This window comes from Streptopelia decaocto (assembly GCF_964273445.1).
Source record: "Streptopelia decaocto genome assembly, chromosome: 2".
Classification (NCBI taxonomy): domain Eukaryota; kingdom Metazoa; phylum Chordata; class Aves; order Columbiformes; family Columbidae; genus Streptopelia; species Streptopelia decaocto.
This window is the reverse complement of record NC_138655.1, coordinates 108,987,925-109,009,411: the sequence shown is the minus strand read 5'-3', so window position 1 is coordinate 109,009,411 and position 21,487 is coordinate 108,987,925. Positions and strand designations below refer to the sequence as shown.

At 38.6% G+C, this 21,487-nt stretch overlaps 1 protein-coding gene across 2 annotated transcripts; it reads left to right on the top strand.

The window, feature by feature from the left end:
* The first annotated feature begins 95 nt into the window (after positions 1 to 95).
* On the top strand, positions 96 to 21,251 carry TARP (TCR gamma alternate reading frame protein). 2 transcript variants are annotated; one of them, XM_082044838.1, is made up of 6 exons: positions 96 to 384; positions 504 to 824; positions 6,678 to 6,722; positions 17,249 to 17,539; positions 19,223 to 19,291; positions 20,028 to 21,251. In XM_082044838.1, exons 1-6 carry the CDS (start codon positions 342 to 344, stop codon positions 20,159 to 20,161), a joined length of 903 nt encoding a protein of 300 aa, XP_081900964.1. In that variant the 5' UTR covers positions 96 to 341; the 3' UTR covers positions 20,162 to 21,251. The 2 variants fall into 2 exon arrangements, with proteins under 2 accessions (XP_081900964.1, XP_081900965.1); XM_082044839.1 differs by lacking the exons at positions 96 to 384; positions 504 to 824 and adding exons at positions 2,932 to 3,286; positions 3,406 to 3,723.
* The last annotated feature ends 236 nt before the right edge of the window (positions 21,252 to 21,487 follow it).

The window sequence follows — 21,487 nt, the reverse complement described above, 5'->3', positions numbered from 1 at the left end:
TAGGCTGAAACCTTCACTGCACAATACACACCTGGAGCTGCGGTCGCTTGCAAACCTTTCTCAGTGCCTCTGGCTGGAGGTTTCAAGGACAACCCTGGCATTTACCAGGGTGACTCATATTTATCTGAAAAACAGACTGGACTACAATCTCTCACCAATTTTAGCCTTTCCCATTCTGGAGAGAGTTTTCTGCAGATCACCCCATCTGTCTGTGCACTGAAGACTCATCGCAGAGGACCGCTCTAAAGAGTCTCATCCTCCTCCCACACAACATTGTCCTCATCAGGCGTCCCTTCCATCATCCTCTGACTCTCAACAGCAGCAGAGCGTTTCACGCCAACATGCTGCTGCTGGCAGCGCTTCTGGCCACAGCTGCTTGGTCTTGTAAGTCCTTCTGTCTTTTCTTACCTTCCTTCATAGGCACCCATGCCTGTGCTCACAGGCCTCTTCCCAAATCCCTGAATTCCAGCTAATGACGTCATTGCTCCTTTTCTCTTTCCTAGGTGGATTTGCACAAGAAATTCCCATACAGAGCCCTATATCTGTTACTAAGTTCAAAAAAAGTGCACGGATGACATGTGAAATTCAATCGTTCGGGGGAAATTTTGATGGCGGCGTCATACACTGGTATCAACAGAAAGAAGGCAAAGCCCCAGAGAGGCTACTGTTCTTTTCAGCAGGGAAAGCTACGGTTGATACTGGCTTTCAAGCAAACAGGTACTTGGTTGAAAAGGTTTCTGGCCACAACCGGTATCTTCTTACAATAAAAGATGTTGTTCCAGATGATGCTGCTACTTACTACTGTGCCTACTGGGATACTCACTGTGATATATATTCAAAGGTTGTCAAGGCAAAAAGAAAACCCAACCAACCAAACATACCTTCCCTCAACATCTGAACCACAGGGCTGTAACTCTGCCACTGCCCTGAGCTTCTCACTCCATCTGGTTGCACTTTCAGAAAGGCCAAACCTCCTTCTGATGCTCAAAAAGAGCAGCTAACCCTACTTTAAGGACAAATGAAATCTTCGCTACCTTAAGAATTAGCACATAAATACTGGGAAGTCACCGGTTCCTTTCATGCTGTTTACATACTTCTAACGTGGATATCTCCAAGATCACTGATGATTAAGTCATGAGCCAGTATAGCCCTGCTGTTGATCTGGCAGCTTTTTGTAGTTTTTTAAAATAAACTCACATAATATTTTTTTTTTTTACCCCTCTCAGAAAGATGCAAACATTTTCCAGTCACAAGAAGCCTTTTACTTCTGACTATTTTGCCATTTAGACAGGAAACCAAGCAACTGCTGTTTGAAGAGCTAGCAGCTCTGCATTCCTTGTGACACACAATGACATTATAAACAGTTGTTTTGAAGTTAAAGTTGCACTTCTAGAAGGTACTTTTCCCACACTTTGTATTGGCACGTTTCTGGCAATGGTATCACAACCCCATGTCCACTGGTATTTTTCAAGCAACCCAAGAGTATAATTTCCTCTCCTCAGTGCATTCCACCCTCCATCTGAGCTTCAGTACTTAATCTCCTACTGAAGAAACTGATGAGGATTAGTAAGCATGGATTTACAAAGGGGAATCTATTTAGATAACTATAGATATTGAAGCTCTCTGGAAAGTGCATGTTGGCCATTTCTTCAGTATCAAGTCTATTTGGTGATTATTTGAAGCTGGAAAGGGATACTGCTGAAGAAATCCTTGGCCACTGCATGTGTCCCCTAGGCATAGACACCATCAAGTTTGATCTGTAATTATTCCTACTGGGAGACTGCATTAGAAAGCTACCATACAAAACCCAGACAGTGTCTGTAATTCAGACATTTAATTGTGTGAGACTACTGTATTGCTCTATGCTTCATCTGGGATCAGGTGCCTGACAGATATCTGCTGTGTGATCAGAAGAACAGCAATGTGCTGCTACCATTTCATACATGCCCTGTTAGTTTTTGACAACAGGGACTAGATTTCAGCTCCTGAAGATACAGCTGCCAACACAGTTTTCACTCTGATTAACCCTAGGTGCTCATGCAAGAGACTGTCATGGGATGCTCCTGGGATGAGTGACCTTTTCCTTGCACCTCTCTCCCTTTACCTCAAAGTCTGCCTCATATTTCTCTCTTCCTCGTCACTTTGTTGTCACTCACCGCCTAGTCACTTTGATGTGTCTTCTGGTCCTTAAGACGTTTTCTTTCTCATCACCCTCAAGGTGGCATGAGAGAAAAATAACGGAGTTTCCCATGGTTATTTACTGGGAGAGGAACAATTATTTTCACTTCCTCCACACTGAAGCGGGTGTCTCTTCTTGCCTGCATCTGCCTGGAGCCCTGTGCCATCTGACACTTCTCCAGGCTGGTCAGCAACACATGCTTGCTGCATGTGGCCAACTGCCAGCAGGAGGGAGGCTGAAGCAGCTCCTCTCCCTCCTGCCCAGTGAGCTGCAGCCCAGGCACGGGGCAGCACTTCACAGCACCAGCCCCACTCACGGAGATGTCCCTCTGCGATGGCTGCAGACTGCAGCTCTCCCCAAGCTTGCTCTTGTTTTCCAGTCTTCCTTTCCAAGAAGTGTTTGCATCTCATCTGCAGTTCAAAAACGAAATCCTGTGGTCGTACATTTCCTCCCACGCTTGAAACCAAAGCGGAGTCACATTCCCGCGGTGCAGCTGCCCTGGTTGCTGCAGGCTGGTGCCTCCAGTGCTCTGCTGGAGGGCAGCGCCAGCACAGGGGTACCGCGGGCACTTTGGCTGCCACAGCTGAGAGACTGAGCTGAAGCAGCAAAACGAGGTCTCCAATGGGACTGGGGAACGCCTCCTCCCCCCATGGGCACTGTGCACCTCTCCTCACCACCCTTCTGGGTGACAGCACGTACTCACCGCCCACCCGGGGTGATCTTCAGGCTGAAACCTTCACCGCACAATACACACCTGGAGCTGCTGTTGCTTGCAAACCTTTCTCAGCACCTCTGGCTGGAGTTTTCAAGGACCACCCTAGGATTTACCACAATTTCTCATATTTATCTGAAAAGCAGACTGGACTACAACCTCTCACCAATTTTAGCCTTTCCCATTCTGGAGAGAGTTTTCTGCAGATCACCCCATCTGTCTGTGCACTGAAGACCCATCGCTGAGGACCGCTCTAAAGAGTCTCATCCTCCTCCCACACAACATTGTCCTCATCAGGCATCCCTTCCATCATCCTCTGACTCTCAACAGCAGCAGAGCGTTTCACACAAACATGCTGCTGCTGGCAGCGCTTCTGGCCACAGCTGCTTGGTCTTGTAAGTCCTTCTGTCTTTTCTTACCTTTCTTCACAGGCACCCATGCCTGTGCTGACAGGCCTCTTCCCAAATCCCTGAATTCCAGCTAATGACATCCTTGCTCCTTTTCTCTTTCCTAGGTGGATTTGCACAAGAAATTCCCATACAGAGCCCTATATCCATTACTAAGTTCAAAAAAAGCGCAAGGATGACATGTGAAATTCAAGCGTTAGGGGGGAATTTTGATGGCATCATACACTGGTATCAACAGAAGGAAGACAAAGCCCCAGAGAGGCTACTGTTCTTTTCAGAAGGGAGAATGGTTGTTGATACTGGCTTTCAAGCAAACAGGTACTTGGTTGAAAAGGTTTCTGGCCACAACCGGTATGTTCTTACAATAAAAGATGTCATTCCAAATGATGCTGCAACTTACTACTGCGCCTACTGGGATCCTCACTGTGATATATATTCAAAGATCATCAAGGCAAAAAGAAAATCCTCCCTCACTGTCTGAACCACAGGGCTGTAAATGTGCCATTCCCCTGATCTTCTCACTCCATCTCGTTTCAGCTGCAGAAAGGCCAAACCTCTTTCTGCTACCCAAAAAGAGCAGCTAACCCTGCACATCTGTCCTTTTCAAGCTCTGGGTTGTCAATAGGACTCTGGTGTTCAAATATACGTCTGCTATTTTAAGGAGAAAGGAAGTCTTCACTGTCATAAGAATTAGCACATAAATACTGGAAACTCACTTGCTCCTTCCACGCTGTTTGCACAGCCATGGCAGAATTCTGGTGGCCCTTCAGGTCAGCAAACATTACACTGACCTCCTAGTCCAGCCACTGTTCTCCCCTAGGCAAAAGGCAGCAGTAAAAGAAAGATAAAATGCTGAAGAAACCACCTTGGTGGTGGGAACAATATGCTTGCCACCACCTAGCATATCTAAGAAAAATTTCTCCATGTTCCTCACTATAGCTCTATGTGTAAGCAACAGTTAGTCCCTGGAAATATTGTTTACCTAATCTGGATCCCAGAAAATCCCACATGCCCCAATTTAAAGCAGAGATTTACATTCTCTTATCTACCACAGCTGCTGATGTGCTGCTTATAACCATCCTTTTCTTTCATTTCATGTAAAGGCAAAAAAAAAAAAAAATATATATATATATATATATATATATATATAAAAAGAGGGGTTTTTTTGAAGGAAGGAGATTTGCTGAAACTATCAAGTTTGATGGTCTTATTTCAAGTTTGTCCTGAGTTAGTATATGGCCCAGGGCACAGCAAGAATTTCACGGAAGACCCTTAAAGGAATAATTTTTGCTTCTGCCTTTAGCCAAGTATGTGCTTGCTTATCAGCTTTTCTTTTTTGATGAAGGGTGTAATCGGTTACCTGAAATGCCAGACCATCACACGTAAGGAGCTACAGGACTTCAGAAAGAGGATCAGGCTGGCTGCAAATAAACAATATACACCAGTATCCTCAGGTCTTGAAAGTATTAAAGACAAAATAAATTAAGCATGGAAGTGCTCATTGATTTCACTGAATCCTGTTGGTATTCTCAGCCAGAAGCCTGTAATCTCACATGCTGTCTTTACTCATAGGATTGCATGGCAGTTTTCTGAAGTTCTGTGACTAACTTTTTGTTGTTGTTGTTTTCTGTCTTCCATGTGCAGTCAGCATTGCTGTCTTTCTCAGAGACCCTTCCCTTGGGGTCTGGTTGTGGTGTCAGAAAGATTCCTGAAGCAGACCTTAGACTTGTCAGAGCATGTGGCATCACTATGCCCATTTTATGATAGTAAAATTCATGTGGACCATTAAGAGATCCATCTCCAGTGGTTTTATTACTTCTAGCACACTCTGGATGTCTCACAGGGGACCAGCACTTTCTGAGCTTCACAACAGCCATCCATGGTCTGTTCACAGAGCAAAGCTTCGTGCAGAGGAGAAGTCTCTTTCACTTTCCTCCTCCTTTCCTTTTCCTTTTCCCTTTCCTTCCTAGCTACTGCCTGAAGGTGCATGCTGACCCTCATGCCTGAGAAATGAATCCACAGAGATTTTTCTCTACCGTCAAGCCTCTCCTTAACATTTTCCTTTCCTGTGGTGCCCTGATACTCTCCTGGTTTGGATCATTGAAGTTTAACTCACTGAAGAATATTAGTCTGATTGGACGAACAAGTGACACAACAATTTCAAATATGTATTTGGTCTCCAAATGGATATACATCAGTTTTGGTTTCCTCATACTAGCAAGCCCAGATCATAGAGGAGACAAGCTGTCTGCAATACGCAGTGTTTCACTTTGTTGCTTATTTTATAACTACATTCTAAAGGGGAATTCTCAGCTACACACTGTCGTGACCTTAATCCAACAGTCCCAGCAGTGGCAGGTAAGACGGTGGTGGTCTCCTTTGCTGTGTGTCCAAGGACATGGCAGGGAAAGCAGCAGTCAGCATCATTCTCTGTCTACACCACTCCTGCCATTGCTCTGTTTTGCGATTACAGTGTTATTGCGCAGGAGCCTTCAGAGTAGATGGTTGCTTTTGTTACACCTACCTCAGCTGAAGAACTCTTACCCTCAGCCTGGTTCCTCCCTCTGGCCAAAACTGTAATTTCTTAACTTTTTTTTTTTCAGTTGATACGCCACATGAGATCCCAGAAGCACTCAAATTCAGTTTCTTTTAAAAGGCAAACTAACCATGTAGGCTGTTTGATTGACAGCAGTGGTAACTCCTCTGATGTTATCTTGTGCTGTTTTATAAGAAATCCGTGTGCAAAGGAAAGTCCTCCTTCTCCCAGCAGCTACTGTACAAAAAGCTGCCAGCGAGCTGCTGTTGGAGAGCCTGGAGTGATTCCAGGAGGTGGGCTGACAATAACCACATACTGGGGGCAGAAAATGCAACCTGCAGCACACAGACACATTTGCAATGCTTATGATGCTGGCTTATGGTTCCTTCTTCCCCTCTGCTGAATTGTGTTAAGACAACTGAAAATGAACTCCATGTCAGTAGTACTTGATGTCACTTAATTGCAGGCGAGACGGGTGTACCTCTTTGGGAAAGAGCAAGATCATCGCCTGAAGGTATGTGATTTTTAACATGCACAACCCTGTGCACTTGTTTGTGTGTTTAAAATTGAAGAGAATCCTTCTCCTAATTCTTAGCCGTTAAGTGGAGGCATTACCTAGCGAATCTGCAACAATTTCGGGAAGAGATTTGCTCTGAAGAACATTAGATATCAGCTGAACAACCAGGTGTGAGTCTGAAATTCCTGACATCCTCCAAGGAGCCAAGGGCCAGGCCTTCACTCAGTCTCCCAGTGCTAACTGGCAATAAAATTGGATTTTCTTCGGTAATGGCATAGCAAGAGAACACACTAGCTTTTTGCAAAGTCAAAACATGGTGTGGAGAGCCTGGATCAAATACTTCGGTGGAGGAACTAAGCTAATTGTCTCTAGTAAGTACTACTATTATTGATCTAATTTTCACAAAGTCATTCAGGTTCTCAGATAATTAAGTATGAAAGACTATAGGAAAACTAATTTCTGCCAGATAAATGTTCTTTAATCTTTGAACTGTGTGTGGTGCCCCAGTTGGGTGGATTGATGTGCAATAAATATATCGACCTTGTGAATACAGAGATAGCCTCTAGATCAATTACTAGGATGTGGGAATGGAAAAACAAGGAGAGGTAAAAATTTAAATATTGGGATGCATTCATTCCTGTTCTGTGAAAGAAAAGTGAACTTCTTGAAAGCTGAGTCTCAGAAAGGTAAGAAACACAAAAAGTTTCTTATTGATAGAGATGATTCAGTCTTAGTTGAGTGGGAAGGAATATTGCCTTGAATGTAATAGATTTCTAGTTCCTGGCCCTACTGAAAGCAAATAGTTTGCTTTTTCATTGGTATTATTCTTAATTGTGGTGGAGCTATGCAATCACTGGGATTAATGCTGGTTTTAGTATAAAGCAGATAGCAATACCTACAGTAAGTTGCTCAGAAAACACATGAACTTACCAAGCTGGCTATAAGTCAAATCATAAAAAGCAGAGGAGAGTTCCAGAAAAATTTAAAATGTTGTCCATGTCTCAGACCAAAAATGTTCTCTGCTGCAATTTGCAATGAAACTGTGTCTGTGTAGACTCAACTGCTTTTGCCAAAAAGATCATGACACAGCCACTTACCAAAGGCATGAACTTAGTTATGGGCCTCAGTAGTTTTTGTTTAGAATACAGACTTTGCATTAAAATATGGGCTTCAAAATATGAGTTTGATGAAACTTCAGTTAAGGTACTTTCACACAATAAGTAATTCACAAGATAGGACACTTAAGAAGAAAATATTGTTTACCTGTGTATTTAAGTCAACAAATAGCTAGTAAACTTTCTTAATTTCCTTTGTGAATCATAATGTAACCACTTTTCTTCTTAAAACAGCAAAAAGAGCTTATTTCAGAGAAACTTACCAGATTAGAGGCAGCAGATCTCTGTTAGAAAAATCCTAGACCTAAAAAATATTAGAATGTAGTTCTAAAATAAGCACAGCACTGTTTTCTTCTCAGAAAGTTCTGTTCAAAATCCTGAACTTTTACTCACTGCTCAAAGTATTTCTAAAAACGGCACCTTAGTCAATGTTTAAAATTCAGCTATTACAATGGAACCAGACTATCACCAGCCTCTAAATCAGAGAGACCTTTTCTGTAGCTTGTGCAAGAAAAGTGCAGTGAAGGAGATATTGCTAAGCATTGTAATACTGTGAAATGCTGATATCAAAATATTTGGAAGTGGAACTAAGCTTATTGTTTCAAGTAAGTACGAAATGTAAAACTTAACTACTCTGAACTATCTTCAATACAGTTAGATACTGACTACACGAAGTGCTTCGCTGTTTTATCTCCCATTAGTTTTAAACCTACTGAATGCTTCAAAGAATTTTCCTCCTAAACAGCACTTCCATATGTTATTGCAGCACTGATGTATAACTAACCTCATTATTACTTTATTTTTAAAGATTAATTTAAATATGGCAAAGATAACATTCAGAGAACTGAAAGATGGTTTTGTCTTTAAATGTGCATATTCAACCTTTGTGATATTTCTAACTCATTCTGAAAGAAAAGTGTCAAACCTTTGGGTTACTCGAATTCTTTGAAAAGCAAAATATCTTCCTTCAAGACTATGTCTGACTATACCAAATCAAAGGGGTTTTCTGAGATATGCCCAGAGCTTCTGAAGATATGCATAGTTGAAAGGCTATTCCCTCTTCCTAGCTTTTGCAGAAACTGCTTATTACCAGTCGTTATTATTATTAAGGAAAAATGCCAAACTCAAAATGCTTTGACATACTTGTCAAAATTATTTTGCTTCGAGTAAACTTCAAGTGCTTTGATACTTGCCTGTGATTTGGCTCAATTAAAATCTTGAGATAAAAGCAGGTTACCTAATTTTGACCATCTGAAAATAACATATGTGATTAGTGGGAGGTTCAGTCCCAATCCATGAGGGTTTTGCTTCATGTTCCTGACAACAAAAATATTGGTTGAAGGTTTTGTGCTGCTCAGATCTCCGCATAACGTTCACTAATTATAGGTCTGGGTTTATGGGGTGTATAAGGAGCAAATTACTTGGCCAATATCTGATTAAACAGATTTTTCTGCTGGTGCTGCCTCTTTCCAGAAAGCAGAGTCAGAGCCAAGGTGCTCAGTCTGCACCATCCGTCTAAGCTTCCAGAAGACTAAAATTAGTTTAGATGAATCCTGCCCATTTAACACAATTTTATGTAGACAACTGCTCCTTTTTTACTTTTCTAGGGCCTAAAAATTGATTCTATAGCAAATCTGATTTTGTTTAAAGAATACTGTTTACCTATATAAAGATAACAGAGCTGCACTGTTATTGCAAAGACTTTATTCACTGTGACTGGCTATTACAACAAGATATTTGGCTCCGGTACAAAACTCATAGTGTCAGGTAAGTTACATGCTCTTTTCCATGCAAAAAGCTATATAAACTTGGGGCTGTCCTATGGATGAGTGTTACACTGTCCCAGGGGGCACTCAGCCCGCTCAGAGCCTCAATGGGCACCATCCTTGTGCAGAATTCCCCTCCCCAGCTTGACATTCCTACAGTGAGCCTTGTACTTGTAATTCGGTGGTTTGGGATCAGAAAAATTTCTGAAAAAGAGCTTACTTTTTTTTTTTTCTCCCTGAAAGGAGTTACTTTTGATAATACTCCACCTGGAAAATGTGGTGGAAAACAGCCTGTAATGTTTTCCAGAGCCCTTGCTCTTTCCTCCATGTGTACTGATGGAATAAGCACGGAATCAAGCAGCTGTGAATTAGGCATAAAGAAAACCTCTTCTCAATACAGATACACAGCAATATGCAACAGCCATTTCCCAAATCCTTTTTTAATTAAGCTAGCAAATGTGAAATAACTTGTCCCTAATTATTTTTGTCATGTACACAGCGCTTCGGCAGTAGAAATAAACTATTAATAGTACCTCCAAATGCTCCTCTTATTGCTTAACAACACACATATAAAGAAGCAATCCGCTTTTTTGCCTTTCCTGCAGAGTCATTTGCTTTAATGGAAAGTGGATGACAAAAACCTTTTTTCCCCATTAAATGTGCTTTAAATGCCATACTCCTGGAGTAAACACCTACACCAACAAAAGGCAGAGGAGCTATAGCTACCAAATGCTTTAAGCCTGGTTAAATATATAAACCTCTGTCAAGCAAAGATTTTTTAAAAAATTATTTATGTCAGAAAGACTAAGTAAATCATAACTAGAATTCTACAGAAATACATGTGTCAGGATAAGTGTGTTCTTTTTAGTGAAAATCCTTACCCTTGATAATCAGGCAGTTGCCATGCTTTTAGTATCTATAGATTAAAATCAATGATTTTCAATCATCATTCTGCTTCTGTAGGATTTTATGTGGGCCAAGGCTTCTGACCAATTAATAGAATAAAAGGACTGTACTTACTTCTTTCTTAAGATTAGGCATTTCATCAGAGCTCATCTTTTCAGAGGTGACTATCTAACATTAGCTCAGTAAGTTACTCCTAATGAAAAGAAATGGAGAAAACCAGGACTTGGGATAAGTGACATTAATTCAACTGAATCATACAAGTTTGAATGTGAGCAGAATCTTTTTCCAGATCTATACTGAAGGAGTCAGATATATAAAGAGCCAAACTCTCATGAACTTGTAATTAACTTGGTTTTGCTCTTGTTGTTCTCTTTTAATTACTTCGGAACAAAAGAAAGTTGCTCAAGACTTACAATAACGCAGGTAACAGAAGGGCTGGGACTTGAGAGACTGGTTTGGCACTTGCATTTAGTGGAATAGGTGAGTTTTTAGAAGCTCATCACAGAACAGAAATATTAATCCAACATAAACTGGCAATACAGGATTCTTCTGTAAGTATCTTTCCAGGCAATTTAGTCACTCACAAGGTTGTAACAGGGAAGCCAAGACTGAACCAAGGACAGAACCAGCCTCTCCAAGTCCAGGTTTTTTTCCTTCAGCACAGGAGGAGTGTGGCTTGTTCAGCCAGCATGGGGCTGGTGTCCCTCTGCCATCTCTTCTGCTACAGCTGCAGCTGAGTCTCCCTGACAACTCACAAGCATATTGCTAAATTATTTTGAAGTGATAAAAAGAACAATCTACTAACATTTCTAGGAAATAATTTCAAAGCAGAAATGATGGCAGCAATATTTGATTTCTTTAGATGATCTCTCCTAGATATTACTGAAGTAACTACCCTGTTGTCATCAAACACACTAAAGTTCAGAGTACAAAAACTACTATTATTTTTTGTAATTACATATCATAAGATATATGTTGCCTAAGGATAGATTATATTTAAATTTATGTATACTTCTCCTGAAGTTGGATTAAACTGGCTTTCTGCCCTTTTAAATAAAAATTATGAAGATTAACATATGCATTAGTTTATGTTAGTTTGGTTTTTTTTCAATGGGGAAAAGCATGAAGCCCTGAATCAAAACACAGTAGGTGTGAAAGTTCAAGTGAGTCTTAGGGCAGAAGGATGAAGCTGTAAGACATAAATGAGAGAATATGTGGCCATTCAAAAGAAATCTGTGGAATGAAAGCTTCTTACCATTACTAATATTAATAGGAACAACATCTGCTAACAGCTTTAAAATACTAATGACTTAGTGGGCATTAAGATAAATTCAGTATCCAATTCTTTTAAGGCAATATTGACAAACGGGTTTCAGTGTGAACATTCCCCTGTTCCATAATGGTCTTTGTTATCCTAACGCCATGGCCCAAAAAGATGAGCTTGAATTGGTAATCACATAGGTTCTTGGTTTAGGCTATATATTCATACACAGATGTACATGCACATACATATAAATGCATTATTTCCCATGTTGTCAAGGTGACAACCTTTACTGTTCCTCACTTTATCCATAGAAACATCAGGGGAGGCTGAAGGAGTCTCAGCCTAGAAAATTAAAAATCTCATGTGTGCAGGATCTGTTAAATGTTTCCATGATTTTGCATGGCCAGTGTTAAATTAGAGCTGCACCCTCCATTTTGTCAGTGTTCTAAATCTTTAGTTTTGTGTACATGCAGGCTTAGTTATTTAAACCTGAAAGACTAATGTAAGTGAAACCTGTTGAATGAGCACAGGTTCTTCCATACACTGTTTAGTAAGGAAAGTTCTAACTACAGAAATCAGAGTGTCAAAAGAAGCAGGTGTATTTCTAATAAGAAAATAGGGCTAGACTGGGACACAAAAAGAGATTTTAAAACCACTGAGACTAGGTGGGTTTTTGCAAAGCACTCACGTACAGTGACGTTTACAAAATCTTTGGAACTGGCACAAAGCTTATTGTTTCTGGTAAGTTTTTTAGTATCTAAGAAAATATGCCTTATTCTGACAATCCAAAATCTAGACCAAAGAGAATGTGATATGCTATTTTAAAATTATAACACAGATTAAAATACTGATCTTGAAGTGTAACGCAGGAAAGTGATGTGGAATTTGCAGTAGCAGAATTCATTTCTTTAGCATGCAAATACTTGTGTAAGAGAGGTCAGGGTAAACTACAGGATTCACATAAACCATAAACTGCTGAAATATTACTTCTTTTGGATACTCAGGGCTACATCATGTCATTCCCTTGTGCAAAGCTTACTGCCCAGAGCAGCTGGGGCAGGGTAACTCAGATATGCAGCTGTAGATTGCCCCTTGGCCTCAGAGCAGGGGGAATAGAGGTGCTACATAAGAAAACATTGTGAGGGCAAAGAGATTCCCTAAACCATGGCTGAAGCTCAGCACCTCTCTTTTTGGTCAAGGGGAATGTATTTCCCCATGGATTTGTCCTAACAAAGCTGATTTATTCCACGCAAGAGGAATTGAACTCTCTCGGATGCACCACAGAACTGGTTAGCTGCAGGCAAACAACAAACAATTAGAAGATTAAAATGTGGGGGGAAATCCTGGGCCTTCACAAATGTTGCCATTGGTTTCAGTGTCAGCAGGATTTCACGTGAAGTGCACATGGCTTTCCCTGGGGAAAGATGTGCACAGGAATGATGGAAGTTGGTGCTTCTCTAGTGCACACAGATGCACGTGTGATGTTGCCTTTTGGTACTGACTACCCGCGAGAGTGATGTGTAGGTACCTACGGCAGGATTTGAGGATGAACAGTCCCGATCCCACATCCATTTAAGCAGATTACAGTAACCTTAACACGCAGAGGATTAGGCTCAAAATGAGTAAATGCCCCTCCGCTAGGCTTGAGAGGATCCGTGGCTGTTTAGGACTGCCTTTCATTAGTTCACTTAAACAGTGGTCTAGTATGCGTGTATTTTTAAATCATGTGAGCAAAAACACTCACCATCCTAGGAAAAAAAGGAATATTTCTAGAAAAAAAATCTAGAAAAAATATGGGAGCTAAATGAATTCCCCAGACAACAACACTTCTGGTTTATTTTGACATTTTTTTAAACAAGTGATGGGAAAGATTAGCTTGAAACTGAAATTAAAGTACATACCACTGAGGGATCTTTGGGAATAGCAGCATTAGCTGAGATTGAATTCAAATTTTCTACATCCATGTAGCCAAAATAATAGACTCTTTTTGTTCACATGATGGCTGTTACATCTGGTCCTTGTCTGGCCAAAATGTCCCAAGCAGTTTTTGTAATGAAATGTGTCAATGGGCATACGAAAAGATATTTGGTTCTGGCACAAAACTCGTAGTCTCCAGTAAGTGTTTTCAAAGACTTATTTTTTTTTTTTAAGTTTTGTAATGGGAAAGCTTTAGAGTGAACGTTGACAGCTGTTTAAGGTATCTGGGGTGGCTCAGTAGGTCAGGACTATACTGGGCTATTATCAGTAATAATACCTGGACAAGAATGCTGTTTACAAGCCCAGAGTGCTGAGTTGGTTCAGCTCCCCCTGGCTTGAAGGGGAACTGAGAAGCTTTGAATATCACACAAAATTAGTCCATTTTGTGTGATCATCCAAGTAATAAGAATTAAAATTTCAGCTTAAGAACACATTGACCTTATTTATCAGTCTTCTTTATAGACACTTATGAAGAAACTGTAGAGGAATTTCATTAAAAAAACTTTTGACATTTCATCTATAAAAACATGTATATTGAACCCAAATTCATTAATAGCTTATTGATTATGAGCCTAACTCCAGAATGTTGTTTGCACAATATATTGCAGGCTCACTGCATCATTACAAGAGAGAAAAGACAGATTTTAGCTTTAGAAATATTTGTACCTGTTTATATACTATTTTAAAAAGACCCACATGCCTCTTAAAACCTGCCTTAGAAAATCGTTAAAAAAAAAAAAAAAACAAACAGCAAAATTTGTGAAAGTGTAATTAAAACAAGAAAGACAGTGGAGTGGAAGTTCATGACTAAAATTTTCAGAAAGGATAAGGTCATTTACTCAGAAAAGCCAGTGTAAATCATCTTGTTGACTTCAATGACTTTACAGATCCTTCTGAAAATACATCAAAATCTACAGCCAATTCTGCAAGTTTTCATCCTTTCTTCCACTCAGTTTATAGAGAGAGATATATATTCACACACAAACATATATACACATGTGTATACGTAAAACTTAATTTGCTCAGCTCTCTGCTGTCATACATTTACACTCTCCCATGTATGTACACAGTTGCAGTTATTCAATGTTTCCTCAGTATTGTAATCTGATTTAGGTGTTTCATTTAGTCTAAGCACCTACAGTCTTTTTATGGTAAATGGAAAAATATTGGAAATTCTGGAGGTGGAAATTATTCTGTCTTCATAGAAGTCTCTAAAATGGGTTGGATGAAATAGCAGCTGGAAGTATCTTTCTTTGCCTCTCTAGTTAGATTTGATAATCCAGAAGACTAACATCAAACTAGGCAATTAAATTTTAGCCTACTGAAATTAGTCAGAGTAACTTACTAAGCTTTGAACATCTAAAACAAACATCAGAAATAGTCATGAGGCTTTGCTGAGTGCCTTGTCACTGGGACAGGAGCCACATCATGGTCTCCTGAACATATACAACTCTGGAACAAATAAATAATTTTATAAATTAGTTTAATCTTGCATCCCTGGGAGGACTGGTGCATAAAGAAGAAAAAAATAACTCCTAAATTAATGTTAGAGAACCATAAAATTGTTAGCGGTTTTATTACTGGTAAAACAGAACTCAGTCCATACCTTCATTTCAATGACAAATCTCCAAAATGAAGGGAATTCATAATATAAGCGTTATTGTTTTGAAGTAGACAGTCTTATGCTTCAGTCATCCTTGTTTTTAAACATAAATCACTAAGTTGTTTTAAGTGGTATGCAATGTACAAGATTGCTCTAGAATAGCCAGATCATTTAAAGAAAGGTGGAAGCTTTTTGACAAAAACACGTATTTACATTAATGTGTTTTCTCACAACTCATGAAACCTGCACCAACTCTGCATTTTAAACGCTCTGCATCTAGGTGCTCAAATTCAGTGGCAGAGATTCACACAGGAATCTAAGGAGAAAGAGTAGTGTAAGGAGATGAACACCTAAAATCTCTTTGCGGCCTCAATTAAAAAAAAAAAAAAATTAAAAAAAATCTGAAGCAGCACCTTCTACACAACAGAAGTCAATTTTGAAAACTGTACCTAGTCTTCGATTGTAGTTAAGCATAGACAAAAACAATTGCCCATGACAACTAAAGCAGATTCTTAATGCTACTATCCACTTTTATAATGTCAAAAAGTCTTCTCTATATGGACAAAATCTGGATGATTTTGACTCTTCCTAATAATATAAGGTTTATTCCAGACAGCCAAATGAAACAGAGATTACCTACAGCTAGCCTGTGGTAAATGACTCCCTTTTCATTTAAAATATATTAACATATGTTAATACTGAGTATGTTTTACAAAGCACATCACCCACGACAACCCTGTTATAGACAGTCATGTTATTTGGAAATAACAATGTTATCTAGATAGAGCATGTTCTTCTGCTTAAGCTTCATTTAGGTTTTTCCTTTTCAGGTGTGTTCATTCAAACATTTAAACAAATGTAGTGTTAAAGGAACAGCATTGCCAACCTTTATGATCCAGAGCATTTTGTGATTCCGTTTTCCTGTCTTTATCAAGATTTTAACCTGGCAAATACATAGAATGTCTTAAAAAATGGCAACAATAATTTTTGCTGCCTTTAAAAAAAAAATCACAAAATGTATGTCAGTTTTTAAAATTAATTAAATCTAGCAGATATTCATTAATTAGCAGTGGGGACTTATACTGGGGACATAAAACTGTAAACATCTGAAAGGTAGGTGACCTACCTTTAAGGTTCTATAAACAAAATTGTCACGGAGCTGTTTTTGCATAAACATAAAGCAACATTAAATTCCTCTTATCAAATAAATGAACAAAGTTCTTTCAGAAACTATTACTATTATTAAATAATTGTCAAAGATTTGTGCAAACAAATACACTTTCTGACAGCAGTACTGCTTAAAAGGCTATGGGATATAGCTTCTCACATAATTACCTGAAGTTTTCTAACTCAATTTCAAGGGAGATTATTAATAATCTTCAACAATATTTCGCTTTCTTAAGATTTCTCAAAACTAGCTTTTCAAACACTTTTGAGTAGCTTTCTAGAGTTTTAAATAAAGAGACTTAAATTCATTTTTCATATAAAATTATCAATAAATCTTTTATGAGATACTTTTTAATCTGCTCAATATTATAGTGGTAAAGAGGAGATCTAGTCCACTCTAGTCTTCCTCTATTAGATGTGCTGCTTGACACGAAGCATGAACAAAGCAGTCTAGATGTTAGTGCTCACGAAACAATTTAAGACTTAAACAATGTTTCTTCATGTACATGGCACAATATCAAAACCTAGATCAAACATTATCCAGACTCTGGAAGACTCTATATTGCCTAAACAAGAATGAGTTTAGAATATTTGAATTTAATCTTGTCTTCTGCTTTTTAGTTTGACTTTATGTACCATACTCATTAAAGTCTCTATTCATTTTAGTACTCTATAAGATAACATTTAAAAATAAGTTTAAAAGTAATATTTTTCATTCATGGTTATTCTAAATAGTGCTGTTACTGGTTTGACTGAAAACTAAAACTTGCCGTTTGGATGCAATGAAATAAGATTTAATATAAAGTGTGTTTGAATGCCAGGTTCATTTAGCTCAGCCTAAAACTTCTTTTTACTTCAAGGATGGAAATACCTGTAATTCATCCATCCCATTACCTAAAATTCCTTTCATACATCAGACATTTCTATTCCCATCATAAGTATTTCATTACAAATTAGTGAGCTAAAACATTTGTTAATAAGACATTTAGGTTGTTGCTCTTCAGAACTTGTATTTTGTGGCTGGGCATTTATTAGCTGTACACTACTGATCTTCCAACTCTCTATTTTGTTATTTTTTTTCCTTCAATAACCAATCCAGGCAAAGGAAGCTCTGCTCCAGTAAAGTCTGAAATCTTGAAGAAGAAACATGAAAATCTGATAACGTATGTTTGCCTTATTGAGAAATTCTACCCGGACGTTATTCGGGTGACATGGACTGATGGAGAAAAAGAGATAACAGACAATGTGGGAAAAGGAGATGCCTGGAAGCCTGCAAAAGAGGAGGAATACTCAATCAGCAGCTGGTTAACTATACCAGCGGAGAACAAAAACAAGAACTACTACTGCAAATACGAGCATGAAAGCGAACAAAGTTCACTGCCGACAAAAGGTATAATATATACTACATTTAAAAAATTTAATTCTATGTATTATTATAGACATCAGTTTTTCTTAGCCAAGAAATGACAGAATTAATGCGTTCTATTACTGTTCCTGGAAACATCTGCTCCTTAGCACAACAACAATAGCTAAAATACACATCTGGGGAAACCACCCAAGTTTTCCCAGGAAAAGCAACCCAATGCTCCCCAAGTGAAGGTCCCATTGTAAGAGAAAAAGAACAGTTCTTCAGCCTCATCAGGTGCAAACTAGTAGAGCTCCAGAAGGTCTGCACTGAGCCGTGGCAGGTACTTTCCAGTCTACAGAAGTTTCTGAGAACAGGATGACCTGTTAGCCATGGCTTTAAGGTGCGAGTGCCTCTGACACCTCTTGACATTAGTTACAGCTATAAACAACTAAGGAGTTAAAAACAAGATTACTGGGTATGTAGAGCGAAGTTTAAATATGTTACTTACTCATAGTCCAGCAACAGTGAGGTAATCACCATGCATGAAAAGTGAGATATCTCATTTAATTGTGGAAAGACAGATTATGCAAAGAAAAATCTGAAAGACAATGCAATTAAAAAACAAACAAAGAAAAACAAAAAATCCCACAACCAAAACTATAATCCATGTAAATTGTTTATATCATGGTAATATCTTTAAGAAAAGCCGCCTATATTGGTTTAGATTAATCTTTTCTCAGTACCTACTTCTGTCCCACTTACTATCAATTAACCTAACTCAAATGAGTAAGAGAGCATGGCCATAAATTTCAACCTTCAAAATATATTCTGACAAAAATGCTTTAAGTTTATTTAGATGGAGGATGTATGTAGGGATGCAATATGGGTATCTTTAAGCCCATGTACCAATGCATACAAACGCCATAACAAAGAACAAACACAAATTTGCTGCTTCAAGCACAAAAAGGGTTTATTTTAGAGAACAAACCACCATCAAAACAGCAAGTTCCCAATAGGGAAACCTTAGATCATATTCTCCTCAAGATTATTATTTAGTGTTGAGCCACCATGAAGTACCCTGTTTCCTCAAAAATAAGACAGAGTCTTACATTAATTTTTGCTCCAAAACTTATGGCTTTTTTACATATACAGCTGCCTGAAAACCATTTAAACTGACTTTTTTAATGAACTGTAATTAGGTATTATTTTTGGAGTAGGGCTTATATTCTGAGCATCCTCAAAAATCCTGAAAAATCATGCTAGGTCTTGTTTTCGGGGAAACAGCATAACAAACTAATTAAGGTCTCTTCCAATGTAAATTATTCTGTATTTCCAATAACAGCACATTATATAGGCAAACAGACTCCAGTTACTTCAGTGACAAGATCAGGTAGTCGAATTGACTTCAGCTCCAAGTAAAAGAGACTCTGCCAAGGAACAGCCTAATGGACACATTCCTGAAAGGGCAAAGGCAAACCTCCCACTTAGAGCAACTGGTACCCAGTCACTTCCCTGCAAGCATTTTTCCCCTTCAAATTCTCTCTGCAAATGAATCCAACCTGCAAACATCATCCCTGCAGACAGATCTCAAACATCTTTTTTTGTTGTTTAACTTCCCATTTCTCTGTTGCTGTATTGCCTTTTTTTCCTTATTTCTCAATTAATATTTGTTAAGATTAAAAAAAAAAAAAAAATCCTAATTTGGGCATTTAAACTTTCCATTAGATCCTACAGAGACTTCTCAGGAAGAGGACTGCAGCACATATCCTGGGAACGGCACTGTTTTTAACAGAGGTAATAAAAATGTATTAAAATGTGGGAATGCAATGCATGTTTATGCATGAGTTAGATATTGCTATAACACATCAGAATATCATTAAAATGATCTAAATCGTTTACAGAAAATCTTTAAAGTCTGGGGTCTGCAACTCAAAAATGCTTCAGTGCTACTCTGAATTAACTTCTGTTGAGGATTATAAGAAGGGACTCTCCTACCTTTAATAGGTAGCTTTATTAGGATGCTATAGTTGCTGTTCAGGCTACTATATTATTAGCCCTTATTAAGTGCCACTTTTTAAAATACCCAAAGTAGTTAAAGGTTTGACACTGCAGCTGATGCTCCATCAGCCTCGCAATTGCCCAGCACTTTGGTCATTTTCTTTTAGCTTGAATGGGGATTTAGGCAAAAGCATGAGTAATTAAGTTAAAAAAATCCAACACAAAGGAATTAAGCAAACCTGGTGCTACAAGTAATCAGTGCTGGAAGCACTAGAATTGTGTTCTTGCCTTTACAGAGAATAATAGCCCAGCAGAATTGAGAGGCAGTCTAGTGCTAAGAAACCCTCTTGATCTAGAACTTTTTGGAAGTGCAAACCCTCTCAAACGACAGTGGTACTTTGTATGTGTTTATACACTGTCCACTGGAATCAATGTAATTGCAGCAGTAAACAGACTACATAGTCCTACCTGTCTTTTAAGAGGTTGTACAACATTGACACTAAACAAGACTTCTGTTTTACATTTCTTACAGATCACTTAATGCACAGGACAGCATATTTAGTGTACATTGTCCTTCTTCTGAAGAGCTCCATGTACTATCTCATCGTACTCTTCTTCATCTACAGAATGTGGGCTTCAACCAAGCACCAAGGAAAGAAAGCATAAATGCTGATTTAGGAAAGTCTTACAAATTCATCTTCAATTGGCTTTGCTATGTGCTTATCCATATAGACTCCCCTGCTCTCAGTGTTAGATGTAACAACAACAAAAAAATCCCCAAATAATTTTCTGGCATTAATGCATAGGGCTTGTTTTGCTTCACTGCTAGTGTTTTTGTATCAGTCTGGTTTTCCTAATTTTTCTGAATAATGAACTGAGGTGGGCAATAGCAGTTAGGTTACACACCTTGCATTTTAATCCAAAGTCCATATTGCTGGACAGGGTGCTGTGCCATCTTGTCTAGACCATGTTTTTGCCAAGAAAGGCTGGACATGATGATCCTTGTGGTGCCTTCCAACCTGGTATTCTATGTTTTTGTGACTGCAAAATGAAGAAGGCACTCATGTTAATAGTAGATATGCACACAGAGATTTAGAGTTGTAACAGGGCTTTTGACATATAAAGAACAGATGCATTTTCTTATTGCACTTAAGGATTAATTAGGAACATTCCTGTGCTGTAAATTCACAGGTATTTGTTAATTTTTACTTCTGATGATTTATTGCAACTCTCATGTATCCACCAAATCAGGACTTAAATATTTTGAAGTGTGTTTTAAGTCAATTAAACACAATTTTTAAAAGTTAACAGAATATTTTTGGATGAAGAAGTTAGACAAGCATAAAAGTAATTCTAAGGTGCACAAGCACAGAAATGGAAGAAATCCAGCAGGCTTTGCACCAGCCCTGTGACACATACTGAAAACCTGCACATTGTATTTTTAAAGGAAGAAAACTATTGTAATGATCACAAACATCATCTTGTTTAGAGATACCTTTTAAGTTGAGCAAAAGCTTATATATGAAGCTTTGATAGATGAAGTGTTTTCAAAATAGAGGAAAAATTCTCAGGTGTTGGACTTTGAACTGTACATCTTCGTTTCTGTGGAAAAATCAGAAGTAGATATATCGGGGTAAAGCGTTTGCTCACTTTGGGACAAAGCACAGCAACAAGTTTGCAGATAAGCGCCTGCAGCATTTACACTCACTGTATCTGTAATGATGTAGAGGGCAATAAAAGCTTTCCTTCAGGTGTGTTTTTGAGGCCCGTGTTTGTTTTCCTGCATTTCCACAGCATAAACCAACATGGCTATAAAACACGATTCTTTTCTCTGTTCGCATAAATTCCTCTGGAAATCAAAGATCCCTAGAACCACCTGTTTTCTGCTTTTTTAGTGTATTAAATGGGAACACTTTTACACAGAACAATTAAGGTTAGCTCATTAGATCTTTTCTGTTGAAGAGCTAAGCCAAGCCGGGGGAAATGCCATGC